Source organism: Pseudorasbora parva, chromosome 11, assembly GCF_024679245.1.
Source record: "Pseudorasbora parva isolate DD20220531a chromosome 11, ASM2467924v1, whole genome shotgun sequence".
Lineage (NCBI taxonomy): Eukaryota > Metazoa > Chordata > Actinopteri > Cypriniformes > Gobionidae > Pseudorasbora > Pseudorasbora parva.
The window spans coordinates 7,913,383-7,936,302 of NC_090182.1; the positions used below are offsets into that span (position 1 = coordinate 7,913,383).

At 39.4% G+C, this 22,920-nt stretch overlaps 1 protein-coding gene across 1 annotated transcript in view; it reads left to right on the plus strand.

Moving 5' to 3' along the window:
• The first annotated feature begins 3,486 nt into the window (after positions 1–3,486).
• The window catches only part of trpc7b (transient receptor potential cation channel, subfamily C, member 7b), an 89,707-nt gene continuing 70,273 nt past the window's right edge, over positions 3,487–22,920 (plus strand). Inside the window, exons 1-2 of the mRNA XM_067457829.1 lie at positions 3,487–3,856; positions 15,204–15,966. Coding sequence (XP_067313930.1) covers positions 3,495–3,856; positions 15,204–15,966 — 1,125 coding nt within the window. The 5' untranslated portion in view covers positions 3,487–3,494. The remainder of the gene's footprint in view (positions 3,857–15,203; positions 15,967–22,920) is intronic.

Genomic DNA, 22,920 nt, shown 5'->3' on the forward strand with positions numbered 1-22,920 from the left:
CTTCTCTGCAGTGCTTAGAATATTTTTTTCTTACATTGGTTTGTCTAATCACAGTAGCTGTATTTGTCTCTTTCTCTCGTTTGCTTTGTTCTTTCCAAGGATTCAACAGTTTTTCCTTGCTATAACCTTTTTTGTTGCTTATTTTTTGGCACTATTTCCCGCAAAGCTCCTTTTGAAACAGTGAAAAGCAGCATACAATATGTAACAATCATTGTAGGCTATTTTTACTGCGAAAAATGATCTTACTCAGTATTTCTCAATTTTCAGTAAAATATTATAACATTCTTCAATTCATACATTTAATTGAGAAGTGATATCGGATAAGATAAAGTATTGGTTTCTGAGAAATTTAGTTGTCTAAAAAAGCCCCAAAATAAAACTTTCAATTAAAAATTGAAAAAGACCCCACTAGCAGTTTTTTTTTCTTGTTTAAGCTAAACTCACTTAGTTTTTATACATTTTTCAGACAACAAAACATAATACCTGAAATACTTCTGCTTCTTGAGAAAACGAGTTTGCATTTCTGCAAACCCTGATATTTCCAGGTCAATAACCCTGATATTGCTGATATTTATGTATTCTGTGCTCTATGAGCTTTTAAGTGTTTGTCTGACCATGAACCAAAGCACCTAGATACGTTTCCTCTCGCACATCCTGCTCACTCTCCCTGATTAAAGTCCTTGGACTCGATTGCAAATGTTAACCGGTCAGTATTCTGATGTGACAGGCGTGTTTGTTGACTGTGGGTTTTATGGCTGAGAATACAAAATCGGGGTATAATGGAGTGTTTTAATGTGAAACTTTGCTCTGTAGCTCATGAAATCAAAGATTTAACCTTAAATGCATGAATGATTCGCCAATCATTATTACATATTCAGGTCTTTAGTGAGCCGGATCTATATCTAACACAGATGGATCTCTACGTGTGGCAATAATATAAAACTCTCCTGATATTAGGGTAACAATAACAGGAGATTAAAATAAAGCATATTTTGTGAGCTTTTGGATCTTGGACGGGTTCAGTGTGAGATGTTTTTTTTTATCCCACCATCACTGTCCTCATCAGAGCTCATTTCCCAGTACATTCAGCTTATGCATCATATTCACCAACTTCAAAAATTCAGTTCAAAATCATATTCAAAATCAATATTTTGATCACTGACAGCTTATGCACCAGATCCACCATCAAATGACAGTGACAGTAATATTTGATTGTGTTCAGTTCTTGATCTGCAGTAAATCTCTGAGCCATTTAAAGTTTTGCTGATGATTCCTCTTATTCTTTTGTTTTCTGCCTGCAGTGACTATAAATGAAACGTCACTTCATCATTGTGTGTCAGACATTGCCACTCTGAATAACTAGTTCACCTTTATTCCACATAAAGGTGAACTACACTTATTCAGTCATCAAATATTCAATTATTGTTGGGCAGAAAAAAATATACTTGCACTGTTACACGCATTGAGTCGTTAATGAACCATAATTTAAAATAAAGAAATGGAAAAAAAGACATTCTTTTATAAATATATTTTTTTTCCATGTAATTTTGTTTATAATGAATTGATTGAGGAATATTAGGAATGCTGATGTCAAACTTTAAAAATGAATGAGGAGGGTAGTGAATAATGTCCCGGATCACTAAAGCCCAGAGGTCTTGTTTAAGGCTTACGATTTTTATGAATGCAAAAATTTACCTTAAGCTTTTTACATTTACATTAAGCTTTGTTGCAGTTCATGTGAATGTTATGCAGCAGGCTCATTATAGTCAACGAAAACAAAAACCAACAATTTTGACACTTATAAAACAATTCTAATAATGTTTAAGACCAGTGTTGGGGAAGTTACTTTTAAAAAGTAGTGTTTGCTCGTTACTCGTTACTTTTTAAAAAAAGTAATCCGTTACTTTACTTAGTTACCCCCTTTGGAAAGTAACTTTTTATGTTACTCGTTACTTTTACGTTACTTTTATGTTGCTTGACTTTGGGCAGAACCCAATATATGTTCCTTAATGTGTAGGCCTACATAAAGTTATACTATGGAGGACATAACAGGTATTTCTTTTTTGCTCTTTATTATAAAAAAAAGTATCAATAAGCTCCTTAAGAACAACATGGTAACCTCAAAATTGGTCATATGTGTCAAAATAAAACATGCATGCCTCATCTAAATCCAACAGAAAAAAATATAACTTAAAAATGGCTTGATGTCGATGGCTTGTGTAAATAAAATAAAATAGCACAATACAGTTTAGAGGCAAAGACATTTTAGCCAAAATAAAATCAAGCACAACTTATAGCATGACTAGCCTCAGAATTAAAAAGGCTATGTTAACTGAATATGCTGGCCTTACTTCACAGTATGATGGGCAGATAGAAAAGAGGATATTAGGCATAGGCTTGAGTTGTCTATAGCATGGGTGGCAGGCAACCTATTCCACATTAGCACAAAATGGGTGATTTTACCTCATCAGGAGCAGTCTTTCAAAAAGTTTATCTGAACTTATCTGGTTCTTCTGGGGGTAAGCACAAGGCCTGATCTCATGTACTCAAGTACCTCTGAGTCTGCACTATAAAGGCCATTGCGTCTTCCTCCTCCTCACCAAAAGAAAAAAAGTCCTTTTCATTGGCGCTGCTGTGTGCGGCGGCAACTCTGTTTTTATTCTCAGCCGGCTCTGCATCATGGGGTAGAATGCGACCATAGAATGCGACACTCCGCGATGAGCAGCCCACGCACCGCTTCTCTCCGGTCCACTCCACTTATCCACCGAACTTTAAATTTTGCCAATGTCAAGGCAGCCAATAAAGTTTCCCTGCTCTCCAACACCGGTGCGAATCCCGTCTTGATAGCCTAGGACGAAACGTACCGTGTGGAGCTTGTAACTATTGCGCAAGTGTGCAGATGGCAGTGTCGCTGTTAAATCTTACCATGGGAAAAGTAACGTAAAGCTGAATTGAAAAATTAACTACGTTTCGTTACCAATTTTTCAGTAGTAGTGCGTTACACTACTTTTTGCCCAAAAAAGTAGTTACGTTACTGTAACGCGTTACTTAGTAACGCGTTACACACAACACTGTTTAAGACTGCTTTAGATTGAGCATATCATGGTGCATTAAATTGCGAAACATATTTGAAGATTTTCAGAATGACCATCTTACTCTTTTGCATACAGTAAAAGTGAAGGATAACATTGACTGTCAAGTATCTAAAGGAAAAGCTGTTTATATATATAAACCATATATAATATGGAAAAGAGCAGCTCAGATGTTCTTCATTGCGTCTTCGTTTTTCGTTTGTGTTCCACAGAATCATGTTCTTCAGGCACAGTGTTTAGGTGTCCACATACTTTTGACCATGCAGTGTAACAAGCCACACCTCTCTCATTTGAGGTGTGTGTGTGTGAGGGCAAAACTCTTCTTCCACTTGTTGCTGAAGTTGCGAGTCTCAGTTTCATGAAGCCCTTTCACTTACCAGATGCGGAGCACGAGCTCTCCCGATGTCTGACGAAGGCGAGGGGCTCCGTGTCTCCTCTTCCTCCCTCTCTCCCCCCTCCTCCCCCGCTTCTACCGGTCCGACCCATCTCCCTCAGCCGCCAAGACCCCTGAAGCGGCGGGCATCGGCGCCACTTCCACGCACCGACCAACCGGACACGGGATCCAGAGACGCGTCTCCCCGTTATCCGCTGAAGTTGATCGGGCGCTCGTCGGCGCGTCTCGAGCGATGCTGCGGCGAGTCTCCGTTGCGCCAAGGTCTCCAGAACCGCGGACAGCGGCGGCGTTCCTCGCACAGACCCGATCATGAGACGCGCAGCCCGGAGGAATTGATCGAGACCCCGCACAGCTGCGCTCCACCTTACGGGTGAGTCAAACCTTCACTCTCCTGGACTTTAACATCTTATTAAAGTCCAGGAAAGGCAGGAATCTGGAAATGGAAAATGTTTGTCAGGCAGCCTAAAACTGTGCTTCATGTGGGAACATAGTATGTCAAAACTGTAATTTATGACCGAATCAACTTAGAAATACTATCGAAAGTTATTTTAAGGCTCGATTGAGGTAAAATTGCCTTTTAATGTAAGAAAAGCATATTTCCACTTTTACAGTGTGTATAAATTGAATTTATTGTTAATGGGATTGCAGTGGGATGGAATCTAAAATACAGTTCAAAAGTTTTATTTGTGGCTAGTTAGGCTAATCGCTTGTGTAATTTGGCTACTTTCTATTTACCATGCAAATTTAATTAAAAACTAGCATTTATATAATAATAATATATTAATAATATTTTTTTTCTTGCAGTTATCATTCTGGCATTATTCTATTAATTTATAATGTATTAAATCAATGTCATTGTAGTTGTTGCATTGTGAGCTTTGGGCAGTAGTTCATTAGCGCCTCAGTTTTGAGTGTCTCCTGACTGGTGCAGGTTGGTTAGAGAGGTTAGAATAGTTTCCTGATTGATCATCTCCAGGGTGATGCGCATGCGCTGATCATGATCCCTTCAGAACCTCCTTTGAGTTGGTGCAAAACCAGGCTGTGAATCACCATGAGGTCTTAAATATTGATGTCTGACTGTGTATCAGTCGATAATTGCCTGAAAGTATGTGCGAGATTGAAAGAAAGAGATACAAGAGATGATTTTGGTTCTGGTCGCAAGAGACTGCCTGCAGCCTGAGATGAAAACAATAATAACCTGCCAAATATTCCAGACAAGCTGCCTGTGTCATCATCTGCTCCGCTCCAGTGGTGATGATACTGCAGGCAGAACCAGATCTTCATCCATCTCCATGTCAATCTCCAGATGAGTGTTGACTTGAACATGGCTGGAGTTATTTTCCAAAAGCGTTTCCAGGGCTCACCCAAATAGGAAGAGTCTGTCATCATTTATCTAAAGATGTATGACTGTCTTCATTGGAACACAAAAGAAGAAATTGAAAAATGCTGATGTTATTCTCATGTACTCTGAAAGCACACAGTTATCCTCCAGAAAGGTACAGTAGTACACATTACTTGTTTACTACATGAAAAGTCTTCGGAAGTCAATAGCTTTGCATTGAAAAACAGACCAAACTTTATGCTTTTGTCCTTTTTGCAGCTTTTGTGGAGGAGGGAGGGTCTAATGCTATTTCATGCATTCTGATTTATTTGGATTCTCATGCTAAACATGGCCAAAGTTTCAAAAAATGAGTTGGACGTATGACAGACTGCTTCATGTTTCGGAAAGTTTTTTTTTCTTCTTTCGAATATGGCCCTTTATAAAGCTCACAAAGTAATCCGTCTTTCGGATGAGATGTTAAACCGAGGTCCTGACTCTCTGTGGTCGTTAAAAATCCCCCCAAAATGGCCCTATTTGCCCATTGGCCTCGGTCCATCATGGCCTCCTAATAATCCAAATATAATGATTGGCTTAAGGTGATGCTGCACATTGGTGGTGTTTGAGGAGTTTCCCCCCTACTATATGTAAAGCACTTTGAGTGCTTAGAAAAGAGCTATATAAATGTAACAAATTATTATTATAATTGTATGGAGACTTATCCCAGAAAAGCTTGCACACACCAGTCAGAGCAGGAGAGAGCACACCCATCAATCCAGAGTTTCAAAAATGTCACTGAAGAAGTGCTAGTTCAGCTTTCCAAATGACCCAGCGTCAAGGGAACAGTGGATGCAGTTTGTTTTTAAAGTATGTTCCCGGTATTTTTGGTGACAAATGTTTTAAAAGCAGTTGGATTTGCAGATCGTTGCAGGCGGTGAGTGATAATGCATCCAATGTCTGTTTTGTTGGCAATGTGAACAACACAAAGCTATAGAGAATAGAAAGCTTTCCATAATGTGATGCATTAGTGTAACTTTCTTTTAAAAAGTGGGCAAGTGGGAGAAGTCATGTTTATTGCGATTAGTTTCATCTTTAACATTACTTCTCCAAGTATAAGTGTCAGATCCAGGATTCGTAATGTAGATTTGCAATGTTCCAGTGGTAGAGCTTTTGTTAAAAACAAAGGTATTGTCAGTTATTCTGTATCAAGAGCAGGGACACATCTGTGTACATTTTATTTTGTGATTTAAACAGAAAGAATAGAAAGTGTATGATGCAATGACGTGTTATGTGTGTGTGCTCAGGACTCTTTAGCTCCGCCCACTGCACGCCTCCCAGAGCTCGGCTTTTTATTCAGAAAATTTCGGAAAGCTTACCTGTCTTCTATAAATCTAATAAAACAAAATACTTTTTTGAGATAATAAGGCTGCAATACTACTCTATAGATACTCAAGATTAACACTGGCTGAAACTGTGTGTGTTAACCCCTCTTTAAGGATATCTCGTTTTGTGAGAATGTCATATTGATTTGGAGTAACATAAGGCTAATATTTAGTTTTTGGCTATATCTCTTTGAATATAGCTTTTATACTCATCATGAAAACACATAATCTTACAAATATAATAACAGCAAAACAGAGTATCGACAATAGATACAAAAAGAAGATAAAGACAGCCTTAAAAAAGATGAAAAATAAAACCATATAGGGAATCTCGGGGGGGTACATTTTAAGGCACATCTTTATGCCTTAAAATGTGGTTTATAATGGGAAAATTTGCATTTATGTATTTTACATTTAAATTCTGCTCATTTATAATAATTGCTCCGTCCCTATATTACAACTTAGTTTGAATAAGTCACATCCATCTACAAATGCATTCTTATAATAGACAATTCCAGAAAAGTATTGCTAAAAAGTCTGTTACAAAATAGACTATATAGTCAGATAATTATGTATGTCTGTAGTGTATTTTTATGCTTAGCTTATTGTACGGTTGGATTAGAAACATGCCAAAGTCAAGACTGTACTGGTGTGCTTCACGCGAGGAGTGCACTATGTAGTGTGTTTCGAATAGGTGCCATATCAGATAGGATGCTGCCTAAGAAGGGAGCTCCTCCTGTAGACTGCGTTTTCCGCTCTTGATTGTTTTGTATATTAAGTTGGAGCCGGTCACTTCCAGTGTTCATTAAATATTACCGGTTTTAATAATATTACTGTTTTTATTAATGTTTATAACCCTAGTCACTTCCTGGTCACAGCTTCTTCCTTGTTTGTTCCCTTCATTTTTTCCAAGTATAAAATATCAACAGAACCGCCATAATTTCAGAGCGTTTGTAAAGAGGGTCATCTCTTCTTTTATCTAGTCTTTCCGCTCTGTTTCATCTGTGTCTCTTCTCTGGCTTGTAGTCTTCCTCTCTCATTGTGATTCCAGCTGGTCCTTTCATTCTTTGTGCTGATGAGGAGCAAAAACTCAATTTCTATGCTGATGTTGGTACAAGAGAGAAGAGAGAAAAATGAAAGGTGATATATAGTACAGTAGGATGAAAGGATAGATGACAGAGTTTGCATATAATTAATTCTCTGTGGGTGTGTGTCCTTCCAGATAATCAGTTCCACATTTTCTCCATATGGATGGGCTCATAATTCATTCCCTGTTTAAACTTCTCTCATTTTAATCCTGATCTGTCAGATCAGACTCAAGCACATCATAGTCATTAAAGCAGCTGTGTGTCATACATGCCTTCTCCTGTGCCAGTTTGATGTTCACTGTAAGTCATTGGTAGTTTCACTTCCTGACGATGCTTTCAAAAAAAGCCATCTGTTTGTTTAAGCAGCCTGACATGTCAGTGGAGTAAGTTTGGAAGAATAGTGTAGAGAGAAAACAAAAGGTGATGCTAAAGCACTAATATACAGTTTCCCACTGCGGGGGCATACTAATCATCATTTTCTTTGTTTTAAAAATCAGAGTTAATATTTATCTATTTTAGGTCCTAATTAGGAGACAGCGAGCCCACAAAGCTTTGTGCTGTACTGCTTATACTTATCAAGCAGTAAAATATTGTACTTTTTGCACCTAAGACAAGCCATCTGTGGAAATATAGACTGTCCTACACCACTTCACAAACAATGAGTGTAATGAGAATTTCAGATTGACACGATGGTCATTTATAACACTATATTCAACAACAGATCTCTCCATGCGTCATATGTCATTACACTTTTTCTCAATTGTTTACACACAAATTCTTGTACTTGAGACACAATGTCCACAACATGTAACTCATTCACCGACCCCCTGAACCAATTCTGCTAAACTACAAGCACAGTTCCTGCTTTACACTCAAATTGCAGCTCTAAAACACACTTTTTTCAAAACACTACACACAATTCTCTGCTTTTGACACAATTTTCATGCAGAAAATATCTTGTTTTCATAAGAGCACACTGCCATTCAAATTATGCACACTTACTCATCACAAGGGCAAACACTCGTCACACAGTTTTACGATTAGCAATCAGCGCTTTAGCATAAAAGGGCAACAGGGGGATGCAGCATAGGGCCATCCTTAAAAATATTTTGGTTTGCAGTAACAGTAAAAAAAATAAAAAAAAAGGGTCGGTAGGTAGGTCAAATTTTTTTTCTTCAAATTTTAATGTAAAAAAAAAAGTAAATTTTTGGTGATGGGGATTACGTAGGTATGAATTTAAACTGACTGGGTCTTCAAGCCGTGCCTTCGGGCGCATAGGCTAATTGCAGGCTATATAGACCACAAACAAATTGAAATATTTGTCAAAAACATGTTTATTGCATACATTTTAGGTGCATTCATTAAGAAAATGTTCCAACCACCGCTAGCTGTCATTTACTCATAGCTGTCAACCCTCCCTTTTTTCCGGGTTTCTCACGTAATTTAGCTCTTTTCCCGCTATGTTCCCGTTTTAGTATTTTCCAGTGATATGTATTGTATATGATATGTATATGTATTCGTATTTTTACGCTCGATTGTGCTAACTCAGAACACGCAACTATCTGTGTCTCTGAAGTGGCTTGCACTTGTTGCTAAACCAACGCATATGGTGATATAGACTAGTGTATTTAAATATTAAAATTTTTTTTTTTAATGAATTCAATTAATTAAGCAGCTATAACCTTCTCTTTACTGGTAAATATTAAAGTAAACAAACATCACAGACAATGGCAGAGCATTTTTTTCAGACGTTATTTTATTTTTGTAATATTATGTATTGTCTCTGTTTTTTTGAAGAGACACTGCCCCTCTTTCCTCCTTCTTGACAGCCTACATTTAGAATAATAGATTTGATTAACATTAATAATGAAAAAGGTTTAAAAATCGTGATTGTTTGGATTGTTTTTCCTGCCGTCGAGCCACAGCCATTCACTAAATTAGTGTTTCCCAAACTTTTAGGCTACTGCCCTTATAAGACCTAATACAGGGATATGCTCGTCTTTTCAGGTAATACAGGGATATGCTCGTCTTTCTCGACTGTATACAGTTCACTTAAGGCATCAGACTATGTCTGCTTGGATACTCATCAAGATCGACATGTTGACATACTTTTTGTGTGAGTTTGTCCGTTGAAGCGCAAGACTTGAAGAACTCAATATTTGCGCGCTGTGAGACGTGCGCGCGCTTTTGTACCAGCGAAGAGAGACAGCTTCTCACACTGCAGAGTTCTCATTCGCGTCTTCTGGCGAATATACTGGGTGATGACGGCGAAATGACTGGTCATACGGCAGCACTCGCATGCATTGAACACACTTTACAAAGATAGACCGTTTTGCCCACGTTTTTCTTTTATTATCGCTGTTGTAGTGTAGCCTGTCTTTGAGGAGCCAGCACGTGTATCCATCGAAAGAACTTTACATAAAGCATTAATTTTCAAGTTACAACCAGTGCCGCCGCTCCCACCTCGCGCTGCGGTCGAGCTAAACACACGCTACCCATAGCAACGCGTTATGACAACGATATTTCAGACTGACAGAGACAAGATAAACGGCTTTTCCGCCATTTGTTACTGTTTTGTACACGTTGTTATATTAATTATAATTCAAATTCTGTTTTATTGGCCACAATATAGTAATGATGAATGTTGAGAGGGGCACTTTTGATTAATTTTCAAAAAGGGCAAGGGTTCAAACCCCGAAAGCCCTCCCCTCTGCAGTGCACTTGCCTGTGTGTAACGTGTCCATGGTCCTGACTCCTGTCAACACAATGCGGCGAAATCTCCGACAGGGCTTTAATAGTCTAACGTTACAGTGAATGAGAAAATGAGCCGAAACGAACGCACGTGCAGGCCATAGCATAGACATCCGTTAACCTTAGTGTAAACATAGATGACGTCACGGGTTTTTCTATAAAATAAAGAACGTAGCCTTCGTATGTAGACCCAGGCAATTTATATATTTATAATACTTACTAAAATATATTCATATTATTTTATTACTTTTGTATTAGATGTTTGAAGAGTAAAAAAGAAATTGGTCGGTCTTAATGCAATTTACAACCGGCAAGTCGGTCGGACTAAAAGGGAAAAAAATAATAATAATTGAGTCGGCGCTAAATTGACAGGGTCGGTCGGGTTACGGCAAACAAGAATATTTTTAAGGATGGCCTAGGTTTTTTTTTTTTTTTACTGTAACTGTATACAGTAAATTCTTCTGTTGTTTTGTATGTAGTGTATGTGCAACTTTGTGTTGGTTGGGAATGGGATGTACACTGTGTTCATTGTTTTTGCAGGAAAAATAAAATAAAATGTTACCGTGTTTGTGTGTTCTGAGTATAAAAACAATATTCTCAAATATTTTACAACACACTTATGTTTGTACTGTCTGTAGTAAGTGTAACACTGAACCAAAAAAAGGCCTAAGTCATTATGATGAATGGAGAAGTGTTTTCCATTCATCATAGTGTTTTACATTGAGCACATCAGTGTTCAGCTGGGTCTTATAAATGTCTATACTTATGATGGTTTGTGTGTGTCATTTGAAAACAAAATCCCATTTTGAGAAGAAATAAAATTTCATTTTGCAGGAGAATTGAGGGGTTTTGCCCATTGTGTGTGTTTTTTGGGATTTGTGTGTAGAGTTCTGAGAATATGAGGCATGCTTTCAGAAAATGTGTGTAAACAATTGAGAAAAACTGTAATACAAAGTTCTGATTTGAAACTCTAGATGCACTGCACAAAATGCTTTTCTTACTTAGTATTTTTGTCTTGTTTCTAGTCAAAATATCTAAAAATTCTTACATTAAGAAACATTTACTGGACAAGTAAAAATTAATCTTAAAACAACATTATTTTACTTACCCCATTGGCAGATTATTTTGCTTATTTTAAGCAAAAACTCTCTTAATTTTGAGTTAGTTTTTTCTCAAACCAAGACAATTACTTTTGCTTGTCTACTAAATACTTCTTGTTTTCAGGATTTTTAGATGTTTGGCCTAGAAACAAGATAAGAAAAGCATTTTTTGCAGGTTGGCACAGACTGATAGGTCCTTGACTCAATTTGTTTGCTGCCACATCATTCTCTAAAGGGCACAGCTGATTGGTTCCTGCTGTATCAGTAGCCAATGAGCTCACTGCTCAACCTTCAAATACTTGGTCAGCATTTGCTATAGCAGTTACAGCACGCTATCAGAAACTCTCCACCTTCTCCAGCTGCACCTTTATAGATCTGAGGTTATTCATATATGCTATATTGTACAGCAGCAGCTTGTCTGATTTTGCTCACAGCAGCATGTTATGTTGGTACTGGCAATAGCAAGTCCAGTACTTGCTCCGCAGCAGCAGCAATATCAGCAACAGCAGCAAACAGATTTATTCTGCCAAGACCAAACATCAACAGAACGTCATTTTTACATGATTGCGCTTCTGCAGAACTTTCCAGTTTTGGTTGTCAATCCAATCAAGTGTTTATATGTCCTATCAAATGTATTAGGGACGGTTTAACTACCTCTTACAATCCGAAATATATTCTAATCGGATTTGGCCAATTAACTCCGACTGATGTGATTTCATGACATTTATTCATAGTTCAGACTGTGCTACTAGGTTGATTACACTGATTATTAGGGTTCCTGTAAATGCAGCTAATGATATTTCACCAGTGCACAATGTACCATCTCAAAGCACCTAGCAAGCACTCCGCAGCAGCAAACGTATAGCTGGTGTCTGAAATCTTTTTGACATGATTTTGTGTGTGTGTGTGTGTGTGTGTGTGTGTGTGTTTTACATTATAATGTATAAGAATGTTTGTTTTGCAATTCCATTTGGTGCCTCTAGTTGTGCCACAGAAATCGCACTGGTTTAATCAAACACCGCTAGAAGCACAACGTATGCAAACACATGCAGTTTGTGCACCTGTAACAGTGTGAGAGAGAGAGAGACAGACGTATCTCGAGGATCTTACTGACCTCACACACACAGAGCTGTCTGTCTGCGCTCAACATGGCTCCCTCTCTTGAGTGCGACGCTCTTTCATGTCCCTCAGGGTACTTGGGCTGTTTGAACGAGTTCCATTTTCACCTTCTCGTTTGATGTCTCAGAGCGCTGTGTAATCATCTTCTGCTGTCTTTTTTTATCACTTCAGCCTTTCATTTGTCTCTGAGGAGCACAGTGTAAGTTAACTGGTGGCCCACCCCTCTAAACTAGACATAACTACAATTTTACAGTTTATGAAGAAGTGGTTTTCATGAGCATTGGCAGATGGTTCCCATGCTGTTGCTAGTGCATTTTTAGGTCGTTGAAGAAGCATTCACAAACGCTGCAAGGCGACACACACACACAAACTTTAGTATTTAGTTTTTAAAGTTTTTATCACACCACAAATATAAATATGAGCAGGAGTAATGGTTATGCTTGACTTTACATACACCACTAATTAAACAACACATGCTGCGTTGATGTGTGGAGCTGGCAAACTTTACATTTTCTCTCTCTGAGTTTGTGTATGCGTGTGTATTTGTATAAAAGCAGACAGTGTTTTTGTTTTTGTAGCAATTTGTGACTTGCTGCAATTTGCTGCATGAAATGTCTCAACCAGAGACAGAGTTTAAGAGCATTTGGAAATAAAATGTTCAGAGTAGCAAAGTATGTACCAGACGACATATTGATCGGCTCGCTGCACATGTATGTTTCATGTGTTTGTGTGTATATTTCCATTTCTATACTGCATTAGGTGTGTGTGTGTGTGTGTGTGTGTGTGTGTGTGTGTGTGTGTGTGTGTGTGTGTGTGTGTGTGTGTGTGTGTGTAACTGGTTGGTACTGAATAAATTGATTTTCTCCAGAGGCGCTTTTGTACATGCACAATTTCAGGCAAGACTGATGTGATTTTTAAACAAATATAGCATCTGCATTTTGCAATCATCATGCCTTTTTTAAAGTGTGATTATATCCACTCTCATACTCGTCTACAAATAACAAAACTCAAGTCTTTGTATTTTATCCCCGAAGTGTTGAAATCATGGTAATTTCTTATCTTTTGGTCCCAATCTTGAACATCACATGCATAACGGTGTGAGAGCCATTGAAAAAGCTGCAACCCCGAGCTGATCACTGATGTCATTGATTATTGGTTCAATCTGAGGTCAGATTGGTGTTAGCAATGGCTAAGAGCAGAGCTGTGATTGGCCGTTTTATACAGTCAGTCTATTGGCAAACAGTCACAGATTGAATCTCATGCTGTGCAGTGAACAGAGCAGATTAGACTAGTTGAATTAAAGGGGTGGTTCCATGTTTTTTGTGTTTATGTGGCGCAGTATAACATGTCTTAATACTTTTTTTTTTAAACGGTGTATTTTTCTTATATTTTACCTTTATTCCACACCGCTGTCTCCACTGTCTTTTAAACTGTCTTTGTTTGCTTCCATTCGAAAAACGCAATGGTCTTAGATTGGTTAGATGGCCAAATGTAGTTTCATGTATTTTTATTGGCTGAAGTGCCAAGCACAGGTTGTCCGAAAACATCACGCCCCTTACCATTATGGGCAGAAGTCACACCTAGGGCAATGTTTATGTTAATAGCAAGGGTTTATAATGTCACCAACCCAGGAAGAAGCTCTTTGTAGTCCAAACCGGATGTTTTTGTAGGCAATAAACTTCCATAACTTTAAAAGACAATATCTCCGTTTGCATTGAACTTTCAGCGCTGTAACTTTGCAGAGACTGTTTATGCTCAAGCAGCAACATTACACACTAACTAAAGTTTAAAAAAGTGAAATCGCATGCAACCACCTCTTTAAAAATACTCATTTAAAATTTTTAACTGTAGCCTTTTACTACTAGTTTGTGTTATTTTCCCAATGTTATTTTAGTATCATTACTGTCATAGTATTTTTTAATATATTGCATCAGTTATTTTCTCACAGTGTCTAAAACATTTCAATCAATGGCTCAGTCTCTCTAAACTCTCTGTAAGCTGCTCTGCTCTGACTGGTCAGATGGCCCAGTCTGTTATGATTCGTTGACTGCTTACAGTGTGTGTTGGAAACCAAACGGCCATTAGCATATCTGAATTTAAGCTACGGATCGTCCTCAGCCCTTGATAGTTGATACACAGTGGTACAAACCGTAACAATGACCTCAGTTTTACCTTATGGTTCTCATCCTTTGGAAGTGGATTTTCTTTCACAGGAGCGTCTTCATGATATGAACAACAAAAAAACAGATTGCTCCAGTCTCAGATATCAGAGTGTCTGAGGGGCGGGGCAAAGGAGACGTTGTCCATGGGTGGCAATGAAGACCATAGGTGTAATCCCTCCTGTTCGAACTGGCCGCTCTAAGTGGGACTTGAACCCGGGTCTGCTGGCATGAGAGTCGGACGCTCTAATAAGGATGCTAAAGGCTGTAACCGCGTCTCTGGAGGTCAGAGGAGTGAGGTTTACTCGCACTGCAACTACTAGCTGGCCTCCGTTACTCTGGCACTATGCAAATTAGTTACAAACCTACATAGGTTCGTGCAGGAAGTGAGGAATCATTCGTTTCAGATGGTTCTTTCTTGGTTCTTTATTCAATAACTCCATTGATCTCTCCTTGGACCTTTGAAACTTTAAAGACCTTTAACATTCACAAACAAGCTCTGCATTTCACCAATCCAAGTGCACACACACACCATGGACAACCATTGGGGGCTAGGTGCCACCTCAGTTCTGGGTAATGAGAGAAGGAGAGAGTGCTGTTCATTCACTCCCCCCACCTACATTCCTTGGTACTGAGACTCGAACCTGCGACCTTCGGGTTACAAGTCCGACTCCCTAACCATACAACTTCCCCAAGTAGTGTATATTTAACTTATTGATGGATAAAGTCAAGTTCTTTATAGAATTTTCTGTATCTCATTACAAATAAGACTAATCTTTTTTTTTTTAACTTTTTCTCAGGTCAGAGGTCATGCATCGCAGGCACACCACCCTGCGAGAGAAGGGTCGTCGGCAGGCCATCCGAGGCCCCGCCTACATGTTCAATGAACGTGGATCCAGCCTCACAGCGGAGGAGGAGCGTTTCCTCGATGCGGCGGAGTACGGAAACATTCCTGTTGTCCGAAAGATGCTGGACGAATCCAAAACGCTCAACTTCAACTGCGTGGACTACATGGGTCAGAACGCGTTGCAGCTGGCAGTCGGCAACGAGCACCTGGAGGTCACAGAGCTCCTCCTGAAGAAAGACGGAATGGCGCGTGTGGGCGACGCGCTTCTTTTGGCAATCAGCAAAGGTTACGTGCGAATCGTGGAGGCCATACTGGCTCATCCGGCGTTCGCGGGTGGCTTGAGACTGACTTTGAGCCCGCTGGAGCAGGAACTGAGGGACGATGACTTCTACGCCTATGACGAGGACGGGACGCGTTTTTCGCACGACGTGACGCCAGTGATTCTGGCCGCTCACTGTCAGGAGTACGAGATCGTACACATCCTGCTGATGAAGGGCGCCAGGATCGAGCGCCCGCACGACTACTTTTGCAAGTGCTATGAGTGCACGGAGAAACAGAGACGTGACTCTTTCAGTCACTCGAGATCACGCATGAACGCATACAAAGGGCTCGCCAGCGCCGCCTACCTGGCGCTGTCCAGTGAAGATCCCGTACTGACGGCTCTGGAGCTCAGCAACGAACTCGCACGACTCGCCAACATAGAGACGGAGTTTAAGGTGAGAAATATTATAGTACTGAACCAGAACAAACAAAAAGGGGTCATTTAGTCAAATCTAACGGTATAGTACTTTTCACAATACACATTATTTCAAAGCAGCTTTACAAAAAATCATGATGCTAATGTTTATATCTTAACGTCTTCATGACTTGGAGCCACATTTAGTATATTAGAGATGGAAGATAATATAATTTACAGTTTACAATGATGCAAGTAATTAAGCAGTTGAGATTTGCTATATATACAGTGGGTACAGAAAGTATTTAGACCCCCTTAAATTTTTCACTCTTTGTTATATTGCAGCCATTTGCTAAAATCTTTTAAGTTAATTTTTTTCTCATTAATGTACACACAGCACCCCATATTGACAGAAAAACACAGAATTGTTGACATTTTTGCAGATAAAAAAAAAGGAAAACTGAAATATCACATGGTCCTAAGTATTCAGACCCTTTGCTGTGACACTCATATATTTAACTCAGGTGATGTCCATTTCTTCTGATCGTCCTTGAGATGGTTCTACACCTTCATTTGAGTCCAGCTGTGTTTGATTATACTGATTGGAGTTGATTAGGAAAGCCACACACCTGTCTATATAAGACCTTACAGCTCACAGTGCTTGTCAGAGCAAATGAGAATCATGAGGTCAAAGGAAATGCCTGAAGAGCTCAGAGACGGAATTGTGGCAAAGCACAGATCTGGTCACGGTTAAAAAAAAATCTGTTGCACTTAAGGTTTCTAAGAGCACAGTGGCCTCCATAATCCTCAAATGGAAGATGTTTGGGACGATCAGATCCCTTCCTAGAGCTGGCCGTCCGGCCAAACTGAGCTATTGGGGGAGAAGAGCCTTGGTGAGAGCGGTAAAGAAGAACCCAAAGATCACGGTGGCTGAGATGCAGAGATGCAGTTGGGAGATGGGAGAAAGTTGTAGAAAGTTAACATCACTACAGCCCTCCACCAATTGGGGCTTTAAGGCAAAGTGGCCCGACAGAAGCCTCTCCTCAGTGCAAGACACATGAAAGTCTGCTAAACAACTCCTGAAGGACTCCAAGATGGTGAGAAATAAGATTCTTTAGTCTGATGAGACCAATATTGAACTTTTTGGCCTTAATTCTAAGCAATATGTGGGGAGAAAAATATCACCTGTCCAATACAGTCCCAACAGTGTAGCATGGGGGTGGCAGCATCATGCTGTGGGGTGTTTTTCAGCTGCAGGGACAGGTCAACTGGTTGCAACCAAGGGAATGATTAATGTGGCCAAGTACATGGATATCCTGGACAAAAACCTTCTCCAGAGTGCTCAAGACCTCAGACTGGGCCGAAGGTTCACCTTCCGACAAGACAATGACCCTAAGCACACAGCTTAAAATAACAAAAAAGTGGCTTCACAACAACTCTATGACATTGAATGGCCCAGCCAGAGCCCTGACTTAAACCCAATTGAGCATCTCTGGAGAGACCTGAAAATGGCTGTCTACCAATATTTACCATCCAACCTGACAGTAATAAAGAAGATCTGCAAGGAGGAATGGCAGAGGATCCCCAAATTAAACTTGTTGCATTTTCCCAAAAAGACTCATGGCTGTATTAGATCAAAAGGGTGCTTCTACTAAATACTGAGCAAAAGGTCTGAATACTTAGGACCATGTGATATTTCAGTTTCTCTTCTTTAATAAATCTGCAAAAATGTCAACAATTCTGTGTTTTTCTGTCAATATGGGCTGCTGTGTGTACATTAATGAGAAAAAAAATAACTTAAATGATTTTAGCAAATGGCTGCAATATAACAGAGTGTGAAAAATGTAAGGGGGTCTGAATACTTTCCTTACCCACACATATATATAAGGTATTATAATAGATGGTTATTTTAAATAGTTATTAATAAAACAAAATCTAACCAAATAAAAAGAGGCAGTTTTGCTATACAGTATATATTGCTTTAAGTGACTATACTGTATGTATGTGGATAAAGCTGAATATATTACAAACTTTATATATAGAGCTGTGACATTTAGTAATTTCTGTAACTTACTTGGAAGCACCTCCACACAGAGTTTTACTGTAATTGTGCATCTGACCTGCACATGGTCAAGAGGAATTTAGCTCCTAAGTGGATTTATTTTAGCAGTTTCCTTGAGATATCTGGTGTGAATTAGCTTTCTCATAGAGGTGGTATACCACATCGTCTCAGTGGCATTCGAGGTCAGGATTCTGATTGTTTCATTCCAGAAGGTTTTTTCCCCGAAGTCATTCTGTTGTTGGTTTCGTTCGGGTTTTTTGGGTTGTTTTCCTGTTGTCACGACTTCTGTTGAGCTTCAGTTGGCAGACAGATTGTCTTGCGTTCTTTTAATTAATGTACACTCTTATTTAAACAATGTGCTAGTAAACTTAATAAATCATTTTTTGGCCCCTCCATACGCCATACATACTATACTCCTTCATACATTTTTTGAGTTTTGTCCAAAGTATTTTGAGGTCTTTTGTTGGAGGCATGGTTAACATCAGGCTTTGCTTCTGGTAAATAGCAAACTCAAATTTTGTAAGTGGTTTTTATAGGTAATGACAACTCTGACCAACATAAGATTTGAATATCGGCTCAGTGTAAACAGGTTTACAATATCTGGGAATGTCAAGGTCATATTTAATCACAAATGAAAATAGGCTTGTAATACATAAAATGTTTAATGTAGTGGCATAAAAATGGATCGGACTTGTTTGTTCAGCACATCCCACAGATGCTTGATTGGATTGAGATCCGGAGAATTTGGAGGCCAACTCAACACATCAAACTTGTTGTTGTGCTTTTCAAACCATTCCTGAACTATTTTTGCTTTGTGGCAGGAGCATTATCCTCCTGAAAGAGCCACAGCAACCAGGAAATACTGTTTCCATGAAAGGTGGACATGGTCTGCAACAATGCTTATGTAGGTGTTACATGTCAAAGTAACATCCACATGGGTGGCAGGACCCAAAGTTTTCCAGCAGAACATTGCCCAAAGCATCACACTGCCCCTGTCAGCTTGTTTTCTTCTACTATAGTGCATCCTGGTGCCATGTGTTCCCCAGGTAAGTGATGGATACACACCTGGCCATCCACGTGATGTAAAAGAAAACGGGATTCATCAGACCAGGCCACCTTCTCTGTGGTCCAGTTCTGATGCTCACGTGCCAATGTTGGTGCTTTCGGTGTTGGACAGGGGTCAGCACGGGCACCCTGACTGCAGCCCCATACGCAACAAACTGCGATGCTCTGTGTATTCTGACACCTTTCTATCAGAACCAATATTAACTTCTTGAGCAATTTTAGCCACAGTAGCTCGTCTTTTTGATCGGATCACACGGGCCAGCCTTCGCTCCCCACGTGCATCAATGAGCCTTGGCCGCCCATGACCCTGTCGCTGGTTCTCCACTGTTCCTTCCTTGGAGAACTTTTGATAGATACTGACCACTGCAGACCGGGAACACCCCACAAGAGCTGCAGTTTTGGAGATGCTCTGACCCAGTCGTCTAGCCATCACAATTTGGCCCTTGTCAAACTCGCTCAAATCCTTATGCTTGCCCATTTTTCCTGCTTCTCAAAACACATCAGCTTTGAGGACAAAATGTTCACTTGCTGCCTAATATATCCCACCCACTGACAGGTGCCATAATGAAGAGATAATCAGTGTTATTCACTTTACCCATGGGTTGTCGGAAGCAAATAAAAAGTGGGTGGGCAGTAGCGGCTGGTGAAAAATATTATAGGTGGGGCAATTGTTTTGCGGAGTGTCTGGGGGTTCTCCATGTGATTTCCTGCATTATGGTGCGTTTGAGGCCATATCCCTTTCCTATACCAAAAAAGACCTCAAGTAGTCAATACCAATAGTCTAATAAAAAGGCTATATTCATTTAACTGCCATAGCCTATAAATCAACAGTTTCACTGATAAACATGCACAGATTGCATGTTTATTATGCTCCGTGCCCTGATAGAAAAAGTGCCGTTTACTAAACGATTGATTGGGACAGACAAAATGACAGAAATCACTGAATTATTTACCGCGTCTATAGTCTAGGGGTAAGAGATGCATGGCATCAAATTTTGACGCAAATCGATCATAGGTTCGAATCCGTCTTTTGCCACACTCGCTCTACTCCCTTTCCCCATCACATATCAGATCGGAAAAAGTAGGCTATTTATTTTCAATAAAAAAGAGTAAATATTAGAAAAGGGGAAATAAAGCGTTTAACATGCTGGGTGGGTCTTGTCCCAGACACACACACAATGGTTCCGACGCCCATGACTTCACCTATATATAGTGTGTATTATAAAATATACATTTTTAAGAAATTTATTTTACAATTTAGTATCACTTTTGCAAGTAAAATAATGAAACCTATTTTAAGCCCCTTACAATTTGGTTTTGGTAGTTTGGCTTTTTTTCTTTTTGTTTTGAAGCACAAAACTAACTAAATTCAATACAACAAATACTACCATAATACTAAAATAAAAAATTGATATATTAAAATATTGCATTTTGTTTAAAATAGTGCCACGTTATTTGTACAAAATAATTTTTCTATATTTGAGTAGAGTGTGATGTTGAAGGGTTTCTTGTGATTCACCGGTTGGAGCACATACGGTACATACAAAGGATATATATCAGAGGCATGTCTCATCATTAGATCAGCAGTGACACTGAATCTTCAGGCAATACAATCAACTCTCACTGTATGAGGCCAATGAAGAACACTGTGTGCACAAAGAGTGCGTGTGCCTGTGAGAAATGAAGCAGGAAACAGCCAAATAATATACCTTATATCTGGGCCGATGGCTTTTATTTCTCACCTCCAGTGGACATACGGACGTCCTGACCTGGAGAAGATGAAACTAGCAGCTCTTTGTGTTGGATTTTGATCTCTCTCCAGCAGGAGTTCTTCTCAATATCAGTGCCACTGTTTCTGAACACACAATATTCCTCATTTAAATAATTCCTACCCAAGGCATATGCAAAATAAAGGGGCGGGTTAGTTAGTAGTGTGTTGAAAAACTTGTGATTAGGGCCCAGCTGACCAATCAGAGCACATTGCGCTTTACAGGAGGAGGGGCTTCATAGAGACAAAAACTAAACGGGGCGTTACTGACAGACTGGGAAGAGAGGAGCTGCAACAATCGAGAATATGATAAAAATAATGTGCTTTTGAACATTTAAGCATGAAAACCTGTTGTAGGAGCACCCACAATCAAAATCAAGACTTGTATAGCTCCTTTAAAGAATCACTTCTCTCCCTCCAATGCATGTCAAATGTCCCTTTAGAAGGTATAGTTACCTATGTAGACAGCTCACTAGGGTTTGAAACAGAGCCAATGGACCGGATGTATATGAGTGTGTGTTTGTCAGGGTTCAGATGGTGGTGTGTGTGTGTGTCCACTACACAACTGTAAATTAAAGTGTTCTTCACACAGAGGTGTGTGTGTAATTAACTAAAGCTCGTCTGTGTGTTTGCACTTGAATGCTAATTTGCAGGTCTAGTGTTTGAGTAAAGCGTCCACACGTTCACCAGAGCAGCATCTGTTACCCAGCACACACTGCTCACTAATGAGCGTGAGTCTAATCCATCTGACAGCCGAATCCTGTTCTGCTCCTCAGGGATCTGATCCGTCTGTGGCCCGAATCAATTCTCCTCCAGAGCCACCTGACAGCGGCTTTTACACCGCATGTATTCTGCCGATGGTTAAAGATGCTTAATGTAGTTTTATCCAGCATCTAATTCAGTCTTTTGGTACTTTCAGTCTCAGCTGGATCATCATGGACCATGATGCATATTGCATGCAAATGGGGCTTTATATAATTTTCAAATATATAGTGATTTAACTGTCCACGTATGGTCAGTATGGTCACCATGCAACTAAGCCGTGGAATGGGACATAAAGACACAGATGACAAAATGGAACATTGTGTTTTTTTATTATGGAATGTTATGCTATATATATCAGCCCAGTTATTAAAAACAATAATATATAACAGGGGTTCCCAAACCTGTCCTGGAGGACCCCCAGCACTGCACATTTTGCATGTTTCCCTCATCAAACACACCTGATCCAGCTCATCAGCTCATTAGTAGAGATAGCAAGACCTGAAGTGGGTGTGTCTGATTAGGGAGACATACAAAATGTGCAATGCTGGGGGTCCTCCAGGACAGGTTTGGGAACCACTGATATATAATATAATAACAATCAAACACATATTGTAGGAATTATAACAGTAGTTACATATATGTGGAAACCTAGAGCTGGGTTTTGCTGGCCCATACTCGTCATCACTGCTGTCCCTGTCACTTCCACTGTCCTCTGATATATTCTCTATTATTCTGGACTGAGTGCTTGACCTGTGCTGTCCCTGCAAAATTCAGATTTGTGTCGGTATGTATGTGTAAGGTTGCCATTTAATGCCATAATGTCATTTTTAATGGTTATGTTGATATATTTGTTTAATGTCTCTTTTATTGAAATATAAGACAAATCATAACATTAAAAATAGAACACATTTATTAGCAGGTTACAGAAATCAGACTTTATGCAATCTGACTCCACTGTTGCATGACGTCCACATACGTGGACAGTTATTTTTTGGTGCATAAAAATGATATTTTACTCTAAATTTTAGTTTATAAAATACTAACATATTCATCATACTTTACTGTACATACTAATATTTTTTTAGCTCAATTGAACCCCTTGTATAAAAGTTTTTCACAGATATGCCTGGGGGATTTGGCACACGGCTACCGCTGTCAGCCATCTTGGATTAATGATGTCATCAAGCAATGAATATTTGTAATACAAGACAGTAGCCACTGTTATAATACTGCTGTCAGTCTACTGACACTGCCCTCGAGTGGTTTGGAGAAAATAACCATGAGAAATGACCTTAAAATGGAGTTAGATTAACTGTCCTCAAATGTGGACACCA